At 39.5% G+C, this 20,235-nt stretch overlaps 1 protein-coding gene across 2 annotated transcripts; it reads left to right on the forward strand.

The window, feature by feature from the left end:
• Position 1: 1 nt before the first annotated feature.
• On the forward strand, positions 2–20,094 carry LOC135486636 (Y+L amino acid transporter 2-like). Of its 2 annotated transcripts, none has more exons than XM_064769586.1 (11): positions 2–138; positions 2,844–3,704; positions 4,939–5,064; positions 7,217–7,316; positions 9,857–9,901; positions 10,204–10,327; positions 10,853–10,956; positions 13,244–13,340; positions 13,626–13,775; positions 14,471–14,645; positions 15,219–20,094. In XM_064769586.1, the coding sequence occupies exons 2-11, from the start codon at positions 3,149–3,151 to the stop codon at positions 15,290–15,292; spliced, it is 1,551 nt and encodes a 516-aa protein (XP_064625656.1). In that variant the 5' UTR covers positions 2–138; positions 2,844–3,148; the 3' UTR covers positions 15,293–20,094. The 2 variants fall into 2 exon arrangements, with proteins under 2 accessions (XP_064625656.1, XP_064625657.1); XM_064769587.1 differs by lacking the exon at positions 2–138 and adding an exon at positions 2,452–2,518.
• The last annotated feature ends 141 nt before the right edge of the window (positions 20,095–20,235 follow it).

Raw genomic sequence — 20,235 nt, forward strand, 5'->3', positions numbered from 1 at the left:
CCAACAATCTTGGGCGATTTTGCGAGTTTTGTCCCATATTTCAGCTTCAAACTCAATGTTATCGACGTTTGTAGCATTTATAAGAGTATACTAAGACAACGGATGCCTGCTACTTACAAGTGTTATTCGTGATAAGAGGTAAATATATGTGTAGATCCCGGTGTGCGCCTGTAAAATCCGAATTCCCGAGTATTTCATCACTTTTTCTCCATTCATAATTCATTCATTCATGTCGTAGGCCTACATGTGTAAACTGCACATGTCACCTTTGTGACATGTATTTAACTGTTGGTACATCATCATTTGTCACGATACCCACTTGTTATATATCATTGGAAAGGGCTTGAAAAATGCTAATGAACTGTGCCTATGTCAGGCCCTTTTGTTGATGCTAATGAGTTCAGCATTGTACATGCAATGACAATGCATAGGCTACACAGACTACAGATAGCCCTGCACCTCACTGCTGCACTAAGACAGCATTTTAACAAAAGCCGAAAAGGTCTTCACAGTCCAAGATGCAAGACAATGACTCTAGAGTGCTTATCTAGTGAATTTGACCGTGACGACCTATTGGAATGATATGTCTTCAAAGTCTTTGTCCTTCACAAGAAAGGCCAAGGTCGTCACGGTCAAACTCAAACACATAATTTCCTATTTTGGCGTATTTCTCTGTGAACTGAAGACAGGTCTACTCTTGGTCATCCCACTGCATGACTTTTGTATAGTTGATTTGAGGTCTTGACACAATGTTGCATCAGAAAAATTGAATTCCATCCCACAAGCTATGCAAGAGTTAAAGAATTTTAAAAGTAATCTGTCTGAGATATGACTTTCATTTCACTGTATTATCTTCTGTCTCAAAGTGCTTTACAATCGCAGAAGCAAGTTAGCCACAATCTAGCGCACACAAGGACTTTTCAGGCCAGTTGAGAGTTACAGTGGCCCCGGCGATGAAGCATTGAGTTCCTGGCCTCGGGTTTGGTCATTTTAGTGCAAACCTGCTACAAATTTAGGTATTCCGGAACTAATTCAGAAATTTACTAGTCCAGCAAGCGTATAATATGATACTATAATAGTGTGAAATACTTTATTTGGATTAGATATTGGTACCTCATTACTTGACATTCCCTGAATGCTTGATTACCATGTACATGAAACAACCAATCGAACTATTGAATTGAGTATTTGGTTAGTGCTGACATAATAATATTTTAATAAGTGCAAAGTATTGTTTTGTAACTGGAAGGCCACATTCATGCTGTAGCGACAGATTGATTATAATCACCAGTCAATCTACTGTTGCACTTGAAGAACCTCTCGAGTTTTTGCAATTCTTGATAATAATCTTGAAGCAGCCATAAAGGTTCCTGTGGAGCTACATTTGGTGGACTGCTGGGGACTATATATTAATCTTCAACTTACAAAGTTAATCCCCAAAATCTAGGGGGAGATATTAGTATCACATTGTATTATTCTTCTTAGTAGTCGTTTGACGTGTGAAGACAGACTGTCTTACATGTCCAAGGATAAAATTTGTCAAGAAAATGTCTGAAACAAACTGAGATTAGAATGCTTTGTATAAGAAGCTCATTGTAGAGGTGACCTTAGGTTGGTTATTACCAAATCTCATGTGTGATTGGCATGACTGACCAAGTTTTCTGTCTAAAAGGAGTCCAGCTCCATTTTTCTCAATGTCCCATATGTAGTGCAAGGACATCTTGGAGCATGATCGCTTATCATTATCTCTAGTCTTGATGTAAGAACATGTTTAAGGAGTACAAATGATAGTAAAAGAAATGGTTTTAGAGTCTTATGGTAATAAACCTGGAGGAGTGCCAGTCTCATATTAAGAATTCCAGACTAAGGTTTGGTTGTAGAGGTCATCTTAGAATCAGATTAGTAGGCCCTTTAAGCCAGATTAAACAACCTTTTGTAAGCATGACCTCAGTCCTGTTCATAAGGATATATAAAGCCCACGTTTGTTGGTGATAAAAGCATAAAGGGAAGGCTTCATTCATTACATTTCTAAGAGTCTTACAACCGAGTCGGGTAAGCCAAGTCGCTTTGTTTGATGGAGTATTCTACTGGTTGTGCATTAAGTTTCTTAACGGTAAAATCACGCATAAACCATGGCCTGATTCTCAATCCGTTGATTCATACCTTCAAGGCCGGGATACTTGGATGCTTGCTTCTTTTGGTTGGCTGTGATCTAATGAGCTGTCAAAAGTTTGTGGGTGTTCATCTTGCCAACGTTCAATGTAGCATGCTGGCATGGTGACAAGATTTTTAGGCGGACAAGTTGTGCTATAATTCATTCTGTGCTCAATTGCGCAGAACTTGCAGTTGCTGCATCCCTTGCCGAAGCACAGTAAATCAACATCACTTTTTCTGTTCTGCTGTACGAATTCTTCCTACATGTAGTATCTCACTACCTGTGTCCGTTACTTGGGAAGATTTTCCTCATTAGATCGTTCTCCACCAACATTTGCGGACTACCACTGGTTAAGCTTAATATGTGCGTTGGGCAAAATCTGCTCTGATTTGCAGTTTGCTGACCTTGGATCCAGTCTTTAGTCCATTTCAGGAGCGAATTGCACTCAACTTGCAGAAAATACGACTGTTGAAGAAAATTTCTTTCTTTGTGTGAGAAGTCAATTCTGAAGTGTCTCAAAATTCTCACTTTGTCAAAATCTGCAGTGGATGCACAAAGTATTTGAGGCGAAACACTGGGAAATTTTTCAAGTTATTTAAAAAAATTTGCATGCTGTGCTGACCACTCAAAAAAATGGACTGTATTAGTCATTTTATTTCTCATACATTTCATTTCCTTTTCTTTGCAGGATCACGTGGGTGCATCAAGATCGGTGCGGGGCTTAGCGATCTAATGTTGTTCTAAAAAGAGACAAATGTGGTTAACGAATTTGAAACTAGTAGAATATTCTCATCCCAACCCAACGGAGACAATTAAGGCGCACAAAATTAGTTTTGCAAAGTGAATTAGTATTTATAGTGTTGGTTATTTAATTCTAGTCACTACATTTATAAACAGTTATAATCGGTGCTTTTGCTGGTTGAGTTTGTCTAAAACTGAGGTGTGTGTTGTTTATTAGTTAACTTAAAAATCAGTATAAATTTGAACAAAAATATGAAGAGGAAGTCTGCAGAGGAGAACCAGTTGATGATGAATGGCAATGGCCATGGCCATATTGGAAACGGCAATGGCCACATTGGGAATGGTGATAATGCGAACGGTGACATTGCTAACAGTCATTGTAAGGAAGAACCGGTGAAAATCACATTGAAACGTCACTTGGGCTTGCGAAATGGCATCGGGATCATCGTCGGGATCATCATCGGAAGCGGGATCTTCGTAAGCCCAAAGGGCGTGCTGCACGAAGCAGGATCAGTCGGAGCAGCGCTGTGCGTGTGGGCAGCCTGCGGTTTCGTTACGCTGATTGGAGCACTGTCGTATGCGGAGCTCGGTGCCTCGATACAGAAATCCGGCGGTGTGTATTCATACACCAAAGAAGCATTCGGAGACCTGCCAGCATTCCTGGTGTTATGGATAAACTCGGTGATCCGCTTTCCGACGGGGAATACGGTGATCTCGTTGACATTCTCGTACTACATCATGCAGGCAGTGTTCCAGTCTTGTCAGCCTCCAGATGTCCCAGTTCGAATCCTCTCAGCTGCAGCCATATGTAAGTTGTGATGTATTTCTCTGTTTCTTGTCATACAATACATTGTCATTATTATTCAGGGCTTTCTATAGGCATGTTAGGTATGAAAAGTTGGTGATAATGTGAAGAAAAATGGTGGGGTTTCCAATGTGTGTAATTACTATGAAAACAATTATTTCAAAAAGCGCCCTGAACTTGAGAAGAGTGAAAATATTGAGCTTAAAGTAAAGCTAAATGTTAGGTGTCAGTATAAGCACTGTTGTGCTGTGACCGTAAAAACTTGTGGGGGGGGGGGGGTTACAACAACACTATATATAGTGAGGTATATCGCTCACTTCTACAAAAGGGATTACAAGCATGTGAATCATCTCCTTCTGCAATCCAGAGATTTTCGGTGCGGGATAGTAAGGGTTGGAAAAGTTCTAATTTGCTTTCATACAGTTTTGCAAACTTGTAACTTTTCGGGTAGCGCAACTCTAACTGTACCAGTACGCAGAAGTTAATTTTGTCCCGATTTTCTGCCCCTGAGGGTGAGGGTTTAATACAAATTCTCTTTCCAGAGATCACATCGCCAAGTGGAAAGACAGTTAGAGGACCTCATATCCTCTGACGATCAATCCGGTTGTTGCCCATGGTCTCCAGGAAGTATGTGCGGTGCGATGTTTCAAGTTCTAAACGTGCCATTTTAATCAGAATATACCTGATTTATATCGTTTCTATTTGCTTCAGACTCACTCCCATTTGTGTTATATTCCTAAGAACAAAGTTATCAACTACACATGTAATAGTGAACTATTAATTTATTTTGAATCAGTTCTAGGTTTAGAAGCAAGACGTGTTGCAAGATGAAAAATATCAAAAGGTTCTTGCTTGCAAGATCTTGGAGTCCTTCAACTCCTAGTCTCAAGCAAAGTAAAAGGAGTTGTCTTCATCACTCAAAAATTTGAATAAAAAATTTTTAACTTCTCAAAATATAACTTGGCGAGTTTTTTCTCTTGAATCAGGACCTGTTCAATAGACCAGTACTTTATATTTTAACCAACCTGGGAGTTTAGAGTGGATATAAAAAAAAATAGTTTTAACCTAAAAAAACCTACAGAAACATTTCATGATTTATCTTTTATCACGTTAATTCATATTTTTTTCCTTTATTTACCTTATTCTAAAATGGGAAATTTTGAGATGAAATAATTCAGAACTTGATAGAATTCATGTCGGAAGGGCTTGCATCTCAAGAAGGTTCTTTCTCTTGCAGTGGTCATCAGCTTCCTGAACTGCGTCAGCGTGAAGTATGCGTCGAGGCTGCAAGACCTTTTGACGGGAATGAAGATCATCGCATTGGCTGTTATCATACTGACAGGCATCGTGCAGCTTTGTTTGGGTAAGTTCAACATTTGCTTCTTTTTGAACGCCTTGTGTCACTAATCTCTTCCGGAGAACCGTAGCTTGGCAAGAAATGACCCCATGGGGAAAAAATTAAATCTTCGTCTAAAAATGTTTCGGAAATCACGTTATTTGGGACTTTTAATTTATATGTAGTTCAACAAACGTGATTGCCTTGCCAAGAAAACCAATTTATATTGTGAATGACTGTTGCTTAGTGTTACCTGCTTTGATCCTGCTTTGGTTTTTTTTAAAAATTGCTTTTAGCGTTTTTTAAAACCCTTGCTGCCCTTTAGCTGCAGTGTTACGTGTACATGTAACCAGTTTAAACTTCATGTTTTCTTTTGGATATTGAAATCAAAGAAACTGTTGAATAATCAATACAAATGTGGTATTGGTCACTTAACATCTAAAAAAAATATGTATTGATCCGTTTTTCAGCTGAGCGCCAGGTCCTGGGGCCTCTTGTTCTTTCATTTGTGCCAGTCTCAGTCTGGTCTGGTTGCATTGAATTCTTAAAATGTTTCATTAAAGGAGCGTGTGCAAGAAACTTCTTTAACTTTTAACCTCAAGGTTGGTGTGTACAGTCATAGTTAATTTGTTGATAACCTTGGGAATTCCTCTTAGCCAAGTCGGCTTGAAAAAAGCAACCTGTTTTGTGAGGTAGGAGATTCTGTTGTCTACCTGAGGATGTTCGCTTGAATTTCCTTGGGAAATGCTGGTGTTAGTAAAATATATCGTGTTTAATATTACCTGAGGCTGGTAGTGGTAGTGAGAGACATGAGAAGGAAGGCATCTCCTGGTGAGACCTTGGCCTCAAACCCGTTTGGCCTTGTACGTACATCAAGGTGAATCGCAGTTCAGTGAACTCAACACCAGAGGTTATGACCTCGCTCGTCCCCCTGAACAGTACACTAAAGCATCGCACAAACAAGCAATTTTTGTTGCGACGATTGCCGTTCACTGCTGTATACGAAAAGAGATTTGTTGGAAGTGGGGAAAACTGTAACTGCTGAGTTTGATTTTGATTGTAGGTCACTGCGATCACCAATTTTTGTTGCAGGTAACTGTGATGACATGTGATTTTTGTCGCATGCGTTCATGATCTCAGGTCGCAGTGATTTAAATCGTTTGTTTGTTGGGTGTTTTACCCTGTACATGCTTCCAGTATAATGTCGCGGCTGTCTCCTCACTGGTGATGTCATGGGAGGAAAACAATCCTATGAGGAGGACAGCCTCTCATTACCCATGATCCAGATCCGCTTCACCCGCTGGACAAGAGTTGATATCTCTGTCCACATTGTAGGCCTACATCAAAAGCTATCTGGCAAGAGAATTATCCCTTCAAGGAATGTGCATCTTGGTCTGCATACAGGCCTGCTCCCAACAGGTGAGCAAAATGTTTTTCTGAACTAAAAATGTGGCTGCAGACGGTATAGGCGTTTTACTCCATCTAAATTTAGAAATCGTAACAAAGATATGGGTATGTAAAAATATATCAGGCACTTGTTGTCAAGGGCCTGGTAAGCCTGGGGAGGGTAGTGTATATCATCCTGGAGATTGTCAGAAGTACCTCGAAATGACGTTATGTTCATGTTTGCCAGAGTTTCTTTCTTGGTTACCGGAAAGCATACAAATGTACGACCTATAGTGCAGCATCTGTCATCAACCATTCTCCACCATTTGGGGAAAACAGTTTTGCACTTTTATACTTAACTGCTATTGCTGGGACAATGAATTTGAAACTAACGGATGACCCCCTGCAATGACCTCTGAAACAAAGTTTCACTTCAGTCTGGTTCTCGGCTTGGTCACCAGGGGGCCAAAACTGAAAAACATTGAATTTCTAAAATTAAAAGTGTGGTTTTGCAGTAGGTACTAACAGCAAAGATTCATCTCATGTCAAACAGCACCAAATCTTCAAGGTCGCAGAGGTCATAGATCAAAATCTCGCATTTGGGTGGCCTGTTTTGTTGTTGTTTGATACAGAAGGTTAATTTAAAAGACTATATAATGTAAGCCAAATTTTGCCAGGATCATACTTCGGATATTGCCAAGATTGCGTTTTTAGTTCATGACAGAGGCATGTTGTTGTTAAAACATGGTAACAAGGCAATTTACATCGAGCCATCTTGTCTTTTTTTTTGCAGGATATGGAGCCAATTTCAAGGATGGGTTTGAGGGAACCACCCGTGCTCCTGGTCAGATGGCATTGGCATTCTATTCAGGACTTTTCTCATTTTCTGGATGGTAAGTTCAGCTTGACGCGTGATACACTGTGATCTGAACCTAGCAGTAGCAGTAGTAGCACTCAGTCCTACACAATGGGTGATATGAATAAAGACTAGCAAATGCTTTTACTCCGGTTTTGTACAGGAAGGCCTAGTGTAAATGTACATGGAGATTTAGATAAAAGCATTTGCTAGTCTTTATTCATATCACCCATTGTATCATGTAGATTACAATTTAGATCTGTAATTTCCAGGCTAGACATTGTGGTATTGCTTAGCAATGCCCAAATAAATTACTGGTGACTGCAGCACACAGCAAAGATTTCAGATAGCTGTGCAATATCCCAAAAATCGTTGGCGACTACAGCCGACAAACACAGAGTTCGGATTACGATGATAAATCAATGAGTTTCATAAGGAAAATCAATGCTAGTCAATGTCATTGAGGTCATCGCAGAGTGTCGAGCAAGTTGAGAATCTGAAGTAGCGCTTATCAGAAACTAGCAATAGATTGTCTTTAGTGCTAAGCCTGCCTGATGACGGATTGGGATGGGGGGGGATCTTATCAAGAATGCCCCTAGGCTTATTCGTGTTATTGCAGGACTTGACTGAAAGGTCTATTCACCCTGCGTGCTTCGCCGAATGAAAAACCACCCCTGTCATGCAGTTTTTGGTACATGATGTTTTTCAGGTGTCATTGGGAGAGACCCCCCCCCCCCCCCGGGCTAACATGTAGGGTTCTAGAAATATAAGGTTGCATGTTACAATTATAGCCCCAGTACAGTTAGCCTACAGGTGTGTGTGCATCATTGTGTACTGCCAACTCTTTTCAACACTATGGGCTATAAGTGTACCATGTAACCTTACAGAACAGCGTCTGGCTGAAAAAGAAGTCGGACATATGCATGACTAGATAGTCTTCTGGAACTCCGTTGAGACAATCATTCTTGGCAAATTCTGTTGTTGGACAATTGTTTTCCCAGATGAGTCATTTCTAACAAAATCTTGCCATCTCTATGTAGTCTCTGACATCTCATCCTGCTTGGCGGAGGAAAACTGACGATAGACTTGGTTCTATCGATTAAAAACATAAATCAACTCATGTAGGCTATTTCTGTTCGCGCTGCTAACTAAAAGTGTTCATTATCCCTGGCATACAGCTGAACAGTTATTGATCACGAACACAGGGTACTGGTTCAGTCTGGTTGGGTGGAGTTGATCACACTTGTGCCTAATATCAATTGTCTTGTGTTGATGTCATGAATAGTGTTATGCTATAGAGATCATGAACTTGCAAGGAAATACTTGCAGAGTTACATCCTGGTAAACATTTGATTTAACCCTCTCTTCTGGTGTACTCGTAGGTTGTCTGGAAGGGGGGACAATTTGGTACCCAGATCCTGTCTTTTTCTTTCAATATTATTGATGAGCTACTTGAAAAGACACACCCTCGAGAATTCAGTGCCTTATTGACATAGTATTGAGTTCATTATCTGCTGCTCTTCAGTCTGAAGTGGAATTTATTGAAATCTTTTTTTGGCAGGATGTTGATAGCCCGGGATAGTACACATATGAGTCATCTATAAAGAATTTTGATTTGGAGGTCCTGTATTTAGTTCTGACAATTTTGTTCGACCTTCATTTATGTCTGGAATTGAGGTGTCCGGGTGAGAGGGGAATTGTGATTTGAGAATATACGACTCGGATTTTTCAAAATTATTCAAAATGGTTGACACATTTTGCCGCAGGGGTCATGTATTCCTACAACAAATAATCTCATCCAGGCCTTCCAGTAGTGACGTTATTGTTCTAATGCCCCACAGACCGTTTTATATATTGTGGATTATGCTATTTACGCGTGATAAGTATTTTCCCCTGAAGTTCAAATCATGAATTTTTATGAACTCAGAACGATTGGCAATCGATCAGATTCTAAAATTTGATCAGTAATCCGACCAGTAGCTTTTTAAACAATTTGGGACAAAAGCACATGAGCTTACTCGGCTCATTATTGGCTCTTTAGACAAAATTTGGGCAAAGAGTGTCACAAAATCTTCTGTTAAACTGGTACACCATTCGTGACCATTGTATTTACTAGTGCCTCAGGAAAATAGAAATACACAATGCTGTATTGCAGTCTCCATGCATGAAATTTACTCTTAAGACACCCTGTAGAACGAAACCAAAGTACAAGGAAAACTCGTCTCGAAATGAATTGCATCAGAAATGACCTCCTCAAACGAATATAAAAGCACCACAGGAGTAGTGTCAAATGGTTGTAATAAGATCTGTGTGTAGCAAATAAATCATTGATTGAAGAATGATCCTTTGAAAGATGTTCCATAGAAGGATATTCCATTGACTACTGTAATGTCTTCAACTGTCCGTGATAGTAGGATCACCGCTTTGAGTCATTTTGTTATTCCCATGAACCATGCAGTGATTGTAAAAATGTCCTAGATTTGCTTGAACTGAATGGAGAAATTGTATCACTATCAGTTCTTACTGAATGACAAACTTGCTGTCTGTCTCACGCAACGCCCTTTCATTGCCTTTCAGGGAAAGCTTCAACTACGTCACGGAAGAGATAAAGAGGCCTGAACGGTACGTGGTTTCTTGAACGCGGAATTTACGATCATCAATGGTGTCGTTATGCCAACACCAGAGATCAGTCATTGAACTAATATTTTGGGATACCCTTTATATCTCTCACTATGATAGTCAGAATGATTATGATAACAATAATGAGTCATTTGTATGGTACAATTCTGTGAAACTAATAGGTTACTAAGCACTCCCTCTCCAGTAGCAATTGAATATGTTTTTCATACTATCAGCAATCCATTGAAGTACATGCATATCGTGTCTAGCCAATAACAATAATTGTTTCCATTTGAATCTTACAGGAATCTCCCTCTTGCCTTGTGGATCTCCATCCCCTTGGTGACCGGTATCTATGTCATGGCCAACGTTGCTTATTTTACTGTCTTAACGCCAGAAGCCATCCTCGGCTCTCATGCAGTAGCTGTGGTACGTCTTCCTTTTTTTTCTCCCCATTTCCCCATACCCAGATGTCCCAGAAGTTTTATTAACTACTCTCTTAAAAACCAGCTATCTCATAAAAACGACGTCATCTCTTTAAAAATTTTATATTCCAAACTATATATGTGACTCGCTCTACCAAAACTAGGCGCTTGTCGCATATGAACTCGACAGGTTCATACGGACTTGTTGTTCATTTCCCTATTGTAGACCTTTTGTGAAATCTATTACAAACTGATTTGGTCACATTTCACAAAAGGTCTACAATAGGGAAATGAACAACAAGTCTGTATCAACCTTTCAAGTTCAGATGCGACAAGCGCCTAGTTTTGGTAGAGCGGGTCACATATAGGTCTTTCATAGTCCTCTTGTAAGCTTACACATGTTATATTTTGATATCCTCATGGTTGCCTCTCTGGAAACCTGTGCTAATAACAGCAGTGAAGCACTTGTGGACAGACCCAGATCTTTTAAAAGCACGCTACTTTAACAATCTTCCTGTTTCTATTTCAGACGTTTGCTGATCGGTTATTTGGTGTGATGGCCTGGGTCATGCCAGTGCTTGTGGCATTCTCATGCTTGGGCAGCCTGAATGGTTGTGTCCTCTGTGGGTCAAGGTAGGTACAACATCAAAATGATTAGATCCATTGGAATCCCAGTAATGGCCTGCATTTGTTGGCATCACAGCAGAGATGGGTGCCATTTCAAGTTGAATACCCCAAAAAGCTTATAAAGACGAAGAAATAGGCCTTATGAACGTAATTGAGTTTTGGGGTGTGAACCTCTTGAGAGTCTTCGACCTGACAAATTATGCATGTAAATTGGAATTTCTTCAGCAAAAAGTGGCTTCAAGTTGACAAGATCTGCCTGTAAGATTGTGAACCTATTGAACCAAACTCACATGACTGAGTGAGTGACTTCAAGTTGTAAATGATGGTTTGGATGTATCGTGGCCACACTACTGGTGTCTTGATCATATTTTTACATCATTCATACCTCGGGTAACCTGAGGTAACCCAACAATAAGTATACCATGAGTAAGCGATGAACACTTACAGGTTGGTGTATGATTACTGAAAGAATGCTGCGTGTTTGTCCGTTTTCTCGGTTAGGCAAAATCAAAGAAAGCTTTGTTTCTCGACTCAGCACCATCTGAACAAACTTCTGAACATGCCTCAATCTGAACACGCTTCCACCTGAACACACCTCCATCTGAACAAACTTCTGAACACGCCTCAATCTGAACACACTTCTATCTGTGTTCTGACTTGTCTCACGGCCTATGTGTAGTATAGTGACGTAATTCTACAAATGATTTGGGACAACTGGGTATTCAAGCAAGCAAAGCAGATTCATAGCGGCCATTACCACTTTATTGTACAACGATTGTTTATGGAAAGAATAAATATAGTCAATGAAGTTGATAGTAAAGTCTGTGAACGCAGATAGTATAGTGGCACAATCATACAAATATTTCAGGAAAACTTAGATATTTTTATGGAAGCGAACGCACCCACTGTACCACTCTAGAACAATGATTATTCTTGGAAGACAGAAAGAATAAAAATAGTGTGTGAATATCATGGTTAAATCAAATATAGATTACTTGGTAAAATGTGTGTCTGGTAAACACATTGTTTTGGCTGTCAGTCTCTGATAAAATTGATATCGCTGGTCTAATGTGTTAAAACTTTTGAAATTCCACTTCATTCAGGGGGTTGGTCATATTTAAATACGTCACCATATTATGACCTACAAAGTCTTGTTGTGGATGGTAACTATGGGCATCAGACAACGTGCAGTGAATGCCGTTGTCGCGACACATGGTCTGAGGATTTGGAAGGCTGCCAAAGAATTATAAGCTTAATCTTGCCCGGCCTTGGTGTCAGGCCTCAGTGTTGCCATCTTGGTACTGAAAGGGGAACTAATGTAAGAGCTAGGAACAATGTTTGACATGAGAAACAGAGAAACCAGTCCATATTTTATGTCCATTTGCCAGTTTACCCATTAGCTGAGATTGGTTGGATGAAAAACGTGCATATATTTCATTTGGCCTTAAATATAGAGGTAAACTCAGGATAAGTTGATACTACTGATGGAGAGAAGATTAGTTACATCCGCTTCTGGTGATATATTGAAACAACATGTCAGAGCAAGGCCAAGAAAAAGAGTTTTACCTGGCAATTTTGAAAAATGATACCCCCAGCAAATGCCATTTTGGGGCTTGTTTACTAAGTAACCCGATGTAAAAGCTAGTGTTCACCTTTATACACAGGTGGCAGTAGTAGTCCATTATTGCTCTTTGCGTGGATACTCGTGGGGGCATTTTTCAAAAGTGGTCATCACTGGAGTTTTGAAAGTTTTAGGCAAAATCTTATGCATCCGTCTGACACAAAACTATGTGTAGCTTTCGCTGTCAATCTCTACAGGGTTAAACCATTGATTCCATTCCATTGTATAATGTAGCTGTATAGCTAGATGATACTGCTGGTAATAGTATCAAAGTAATCCTGCATTCAAAAGTAGTAGAAGTCCTACCTGCCAGTATGTAAGCCAAGAAATGTTTGAATATTTGCACTCAGTGACAGCAATATTTAGTATTCGTTACTCTTCATCATGATGGAATGGTATACATGTACTTCGTATTCACCATTGGCCGATATCTTCTGCAGCGCTTCCATTACCCCCTGAATCAGGTATATTTGGTGCAGGAAATGAAAAATGGACACTTGGTTTTTGGGAGTGTGTTTCAATACTACATGAAGGCCTGAAAAAATTTATGATTGTGCCCGCTCAAAACTTTATATTGAAGACCTGGCAGAAGCCTTGTTCTGGGTGTGATGATATTTTTCAGAAATTCTAAATCTCTCCCTCATCTCAACGCTTTTTTTCACGTAATTTCAGGATGTTCTTCATCGGAGCAAGGGAGGAACATTTCCCAGATATGATCGCCCTGGTAAACATCAAGTGTTATACCCCGGTGCCCGCCGTCATGTTTACAGTAAGTTACAATAAATCAGATCTGACTGTGTCCCCATTGTCTTAGTGAATCAAATAAACATTTGTGGGTATCTTGACATGCTGTCCCACTGTTTTAATCCATTCAAAACTTCACTCGACCAAAACCTCACACAAAGTTATATTGCCAGTGATTACTCAATACAGGGCCTGCGACTTAACCTGATTCCCTGTGAATGGGTCACATGTTTTCCTTGACTTCTACCGAAACGGACCAGAGCACCGAATACTGTTTGAATACTTTCTAACATTATTTCTCCGATTTCAGGCAGCTATGTCTCTGATTATTCTGACCACGTCAGATGTCTACAGCCTCATCACATATTTTGAGTACATTGAAGCATTTATGTTGGCGTTGCCAGTCATGGGACTCTTGTATCTGAGGTGGAAACGGCCAGACATGCCCCGCCCTGTGAAGGTGAGTTGTTATGAAGTGTCCTTGTGGTTCTGCCAGTCCTGACGTGCAACCAGACGTGACCAGACATGCCCCGCGGCTTGCTTATCAGTTTTGAAAAGATCCGTTTTGTTTTTTTCAAGTGCCCTTGGTATTCGTCCTCTAGCCATCAATTTATAAGTGTTTCGCTAATCATATCCATTATAAGTGATGATATATTCACATATTCGTCTAGACTAGAGTCTGTAAAAAAGTACTGGCAACAGCAAATATCTGTACTAAATAACACCAGTCGTGCATATGTGAGCCCATACATAAATTTACAGAATACCAAAGGCAATGTAAATACTAGCTCGTATAGATTAATCCATACTTGATACCAGGTAAAGTTCTACAATCGTAGCCTCAGTACAATTATAGATGGTCCAGTGTAGAAACAGTTGGTCTTACACACGAGTGCATGCGCATGTTTGAATTGTACTGGAGCTATAATTGTACCACCTAGCCTTACAAGTTACAAATGCGTTCAAACATGAATGAGAAGGTTACATGCACGGATCTCTTATCTTCATACTAGTGGCCTGGCCTGTCAAGTGGCACAGTGAAAAATGATCGACACCAGGGCCAAATCCAGAAATAATCAATCACCATCACTAAAATTTAATTAAAATCATGACAGTTTGAAATTTACTGTTTATTTCAATATTTCTTTTCCCCAGGTGAATCTTCTAGTGCCGGTCATGTACTTGGTCGTGGCAGCGTTCCTGCTGATTTTCCCCTGGTTTGTCAGCCCCCTGGAGGCAGCTGTTGGAGTCTGTATGGTTCTGTCTGGGGTACCAGTCTACTTTATCGGGGTCTGTTGGAAGAAACCCAAGGCCTTCCAAACATTTCTGAGTAAGTAGGAAAATACTGTAAAGTTCTTCATTTTCACAGACGTTGCTTTATTGAAAGCATTCTTTTGTTGGAAAAGAAACAAATGACCCTGTACGTAACTCGTCAAAGTTTGGTCACTCCACTGCAAGATGTGCTCATCTAGAAAGAGGGGAAATGGGATATGCACAAGCATCCCATTTGAGCTTTTAGATACCCCAATCAGGATATTGGCAATAATAGCCCATCTGGGGGGGGGGGGGGGTTCCTGACTGGTAATGAAACAACTGGATCTGACTTGTCCAAAACTTATTTGAGAGCTGAGAAAGACAACAGACCTTGGAACTCCTGATGACCAGATCCCACAACAAGGTGAATAACTCCTGCCCATCCCCTCTTCCAATGGTATAATTTCAAATGAAAGTATAGTATTCACCATCTTTATGACAAGAAAGTATATTATCTCTTCCAGCCTAGAAAATAAATCGCCTACAAAAGATTTTCTACTTCATAACATAAAATTATTTTATCTCTCCCAACCTATGACAAAAGCTTCTGTTCTTGGTGATATGAAAAATTTGTTTTTATCTCTTCCAGGGAAGCAAACCATTCTAATACAGAAGGTTCTGTACTGTGTCAAAGTGGACAAGTTTGAGGATCAGTTACAGTAGAAATCACGGGGACAGAGAAAAGCTTGAGGTGTGGATTGGTCCTGCTGGAACAGGAAGGTTTATGAGAGATATCCTGGTTGAGAGTTTTCCTGTTCACTTTTGCAGAGAGGTGGTTTTCCTGATTTCACGATTGTTGTGCTGTTCAGAATGTTGTTACTTGTAGTCAGAAGTAGTAAAATAAGATTTCAATCATAAAAGGTATGATTTCGGAGTGAGCAGATCATGAGTGAGTGGTCTTGGGCAGGAATATCACAAGACCATAGGTCGCGGGGGTTTCCCGGCCCAAGGACCAATCACGAGTCACGAGTGTGTTCTGCTCACTCGGAAATCAAAACAGGTGATTATGTGTTTATCAAACTGTCTTTAATGCGTGTTTTGCGTGAATTCTTTTGAAGATATTTCCTAATTTTTGACATGACTTACGTTAACTCCAGACGGGTAACAAAGAATGTGTCATGACAAACTTTCGATTACATTTGTCAAGCTCAGCTTTGGCATGTTTTCCTCTAAAAATCGGCAAGTGCAGGTCAAGGATCTCGGATCATGCTTCTCACTTGACCCCTTACCACTGCTTCGACTTCCTCCACTTCAGCTGAGTAGTCATGACGATGCAGTATTTTAGGTCAGTGGCCGGTCTTCTAAAGTCAAATTTTGTCATTGATTTAGCTACTTAAAGCACCCTGATTTAAATCACCGCAACTTGTGATCATAATCACATGGTCATGGCCGGTGCCTGTGACAAGATGTGATGATTGTAGTGACTTGCAATCAATATCAAACGCATCAAATAATCACAGTTGCATCGATTAAAATCCCTGTGCAGCGATTTATATCGCTCATTTGTGCGGCGCTGGAATTGAACAGCCAGTAGTTTTTGAAGTCCTGTGAATCAGATGTCAATAATGATAATAATAATAATCAAGATTATGGTCCTATATCCATATAAATGCATTTTCTGTTAGTAAGCACTTTACTTTTATGTTTACATTTTTATATGCATGAAAAACAGAAAAAAAAATAAACAGATCAAATATTTTCACAGATAAACACGAACAACAAAAAGTTCAATGCAATTTGCATTGAAAAGCAGTCAATCAAAATATCTACAAAAAAGATGTTTCTTCAAAAGACCAAAGTCTTTGAGAATGCACAAGGCAGCAGGTGAACATGTCATGGTAATCATGATGGAGACGGGTTTGCTGCCCTCATATATTACTGAGTCTATTTGTTGTCATTGATGATATTATTGTTCACCACAGTAATTCGTATGGGTTGTATAGGTTTCAGGTTAAATTCAACGTGACAATTTGATGACATTTTAGGTAATGTGTTGCAAGCGCGAGACAAACTACAGTGGAACCTCCCTTAGCGGACACCTCCCTATCAAGGACAACCTCTCTATTAAGGACACTAGTTTTGGTCCCAAAGTGGTTGTTTCCATTCAATTAGACCTGTCTAATCAGGACACCGCTCTATTAAGGACAGCACTTGTCAGTCCCGAGGGTGTCCCTAATAGAGAGGTTCCACTGTACTGACCGTCTCGTTATTAGCAACTGCACATTGAAGAAAGAATAGAACTAAGAAAGTCACTAAAATTGCACATGATAAACTGAGAGTATTACATATCTGATCATTTAATCTCTAGGCAGTGTTTGACGCATAATGCAGCTGTGTTTCTGTAAATAAGTGCTAACAGAGAGAAAAAACACACTTTTTAATGGCCTACTTACAACAATCATGAATGGTTTACTTCCTTATTGATTTCTTTTAATAAGATTGGTAGATTATTTTTTGTAATTTCAATCAGCTCACATTGAATCGACTTGTCTTGACGACGTAATAAGTTTTTCTCTCGATAATCTAATCGTGCGAAGCTCTTCTCTGCTTTAAGACATTATCAGTTAACATATCATAACGTCAACAATGTGAGTGAATGCTTCACTGCCTAAATGATTTACTTCATGAACAGTTAACCCCCAGCCCACACCATGTGAACTGTCAGCTACGTCATGTGCCACAGCTTTTTCCGTCCCAAGGTACGCTAGCAGAAGACTACAATTCTTGAATGTACGCTATATGTATTAAAAACCACTCACTTATGAAGACATAAGGAACACAAATCATGTAGTTTATGTATCATTTATTCCACCGTGAAACGTTTATGCTGATGTCTCCAGAATAAAGTGTTTAAATGCACCGAGAAAGAAATTCTGTGCGTAAAAATGTAGAGAAATTTTTCACGGAGATAGAGTCCTGTAGCGTCAAAAACTGGCGTGACGTAGCCAACATTCACCACTTATCCCCACCCCATATCTTTAACCTACATCTTCATCAACTGGCAACTGAGTGTCGTTTCGTCATTTCCAACTCGGCTGATGTAAAAAGCGTGTGTATTCATTTTGTCTCTTTTTAAAGGGAATTTATTTCCTTTGTTTATTTGATTTTGTTATGTTTGGCCTGTTTACGTTGCCAGAGTTTTTGTTTTGAATAGCCAATGTAATCCATAAAGTTAGTAGAGAATTTATTTTCTTGTTTTGTAGCTATATATAGAGTCAGAGAATAGCCATTTGAACAACGGACTACATGTACTTTATACATAGTCTGCCGGGTTTATTTCATATTTATCAGAATATGATACCAAGAATTAATAAAGACAAAATCTTTATCAATTCTTGATAACACCTACAGGTTTTGGAGTGTAATCTCTTGCGTTCCTTGTTGAACAAAAGCTGTCCAAAAGTTAATCATTGAAGTCTCAGTTCTTGAGCTGATTCCAAAACCAACAAAAAGGCTTAAAACACAGATGTGCTTATACACTATTTGCCAGTTGAGAATGTACATGAACTGTACATCAATCTGACTGATCAGGATGTCTGCATCTTAAAAGATTAAAAGATGCAGACATCCTGATCAGTCGGTGTTGATCGCTCGGGCAAGCTGCAGACATCATTCTCTGTTGGGCAATAGGCGAATACTGTAAATTTGTAAATAAAAGTTTTCAATGTGGACAAGTGTTTCATACCAGACAGTGCTATACAGACGGGAAGAACAGTCCAGTTGCTACATCCTTTGTTATTTAGGATTATTATTATTAATTATTATTATTAAAAACATTTTTATAGCGCTTAACGTTGTTGAAACTTCTAAGCGCTTTACAATTTATAATAAAACATAACATTAATACATGATAGAATAAAAGTCATTACTAAAGAAAACGTGCAAAGGATTCAAAAGAATTTCTTAAAAATATGAGTTTTTAGTGCAGTTTTAAAACGACCCAGGGTACTCTGGCCACGAACACTATTTGGCAGCTCATTCCATAGCTTTGGTCCCGCCACTGCGAATACAGAGGAGCCTATCAGGATAGACTTGTGCACATTTTAATGCCGCCAATGTATATCTGACACAAAAATCCCACCAAGTTGTATTGACAATCCTGCATAACGAAGACATCTATGGACTCTTCTCTCGGCATATATAGCACTGTACGCCTGTGCACATTGATTATGTGTTGTTGCTTGTAGTTCATAGCACACCAGCTTTATTTTGAGATAGTCACATTTTGTAGATGTTTATCCAATATTTATCAAGTTAAACAGTTTGATACTTAAAGTTTTCAAAAACGAAAATATATATTTATTAATCTCTGTTGATTAATAATAATCATTGTTAACAAACCAAAAAAAGATTAAGATCTGTGTATTTTTAAGGTCCATTGGATCCATGACTTAACCACCGAAATTGGGTAGAAAACCCATCGACATTTTTCACTAAACTGCCTCAAAAGACTCTTGGGTGTTAAATGTTCAGCTTCTTGTTGGTGGTGTGTTTGTCACTGGCTATGTAAAGCCCATGTGTGGTGAGATTCTCTCCACTTATAAATGTTAGCAAGTATAGATTTGAGACTACCTTCAATTCATACTTGATGTTAGGTATGTTTTTCCTCTTAACCCGAAGACCATGACTTGAAGGGTATACTATGCCTTGGTACCATACAGGTCTGGGGGGTCAGCTTCTGTTGACTTCACATCTCTTAAGAATCGGAACAGCCCTCCAAGAATAACCTGAACGTCACTCCGTAATGTGTCACAATATTCAAGTGATGAATGACATACACTGGCCGCATAAGTTGGCCATTTTCTTTCTCCATGTCTATGCTGTCAAGTTGCTGGGCTGTCCTAGATGGTACTTTGTCGTAAAATTCCATGTGATGTTAATTTATCTATTACTGTGATACAGAGAGTTAAAAGTGCCATATTAGATATAACATTTGGGGAATCTCGATTTAACCCTTTTAGTATGGGGAACTTCTTTGCGGTATTGCACTTTTTCACATTGAATACTTGGGGAGGTTTTGTTGAGAACTTTACCTGTGAATACCAGATTTTGTCTGCGAGTTGCCAAGATCACCAAGTCCAATGTCGCACCAAGCACGATGGTCTCAGACCTCTCATTCCTGAGGTATAGTATTATGAGACACTGAACTGCCATTTCAGGGGGTGTGTTCTTGAGGAGACGGAACATAACAAAATTCATGGTAATTCCAACAGGTATGACAAACACGAACAAGTCACAGAGGTGTGTGAAGAAGACCAATGCTGTCGGTGTGGTGGCTCCATAAGCTACCATTCGGAGTTTGAAAAATATTCAAAGTTGTCACATACCGCAAGGTGGGTCACCAGGCTGAAGGGATTAAGCAGACTGGAACTAGTTAAACTTCAATGCAGTCATTTACAGTGTATAGCATTACATGTGTGTCTGACATCTCGGTGTGTGTTTGATTAATAAAGCACATTTTGGAATATGATCGTTTGGTCAATACTTATAACTCTCACTCTGTAGCTCATTTGTCTGCCGAAGTTGACAGATATGTTCAGGCCCCAAATGCTCCGATATAGCTCCTGGCCTACAAAGAAGAACATGTATGGTACATGTAACAGCGT

The sequence above is a fragment of the Lineus longissimus genome, chromosome 4, assembly GCF_910592395.1.
Source record: "Lineus longissimus chromosome 4, tnLinLong1.2, whole genome shotgun sequence".
In the NCBI taxonomy this organism is placed as follows: Eukaryota; Metazoa; Nemertea; class Pilidiophora; order Heteronemertea; family Lineidae; genus Lineus; species Lineus longissimus.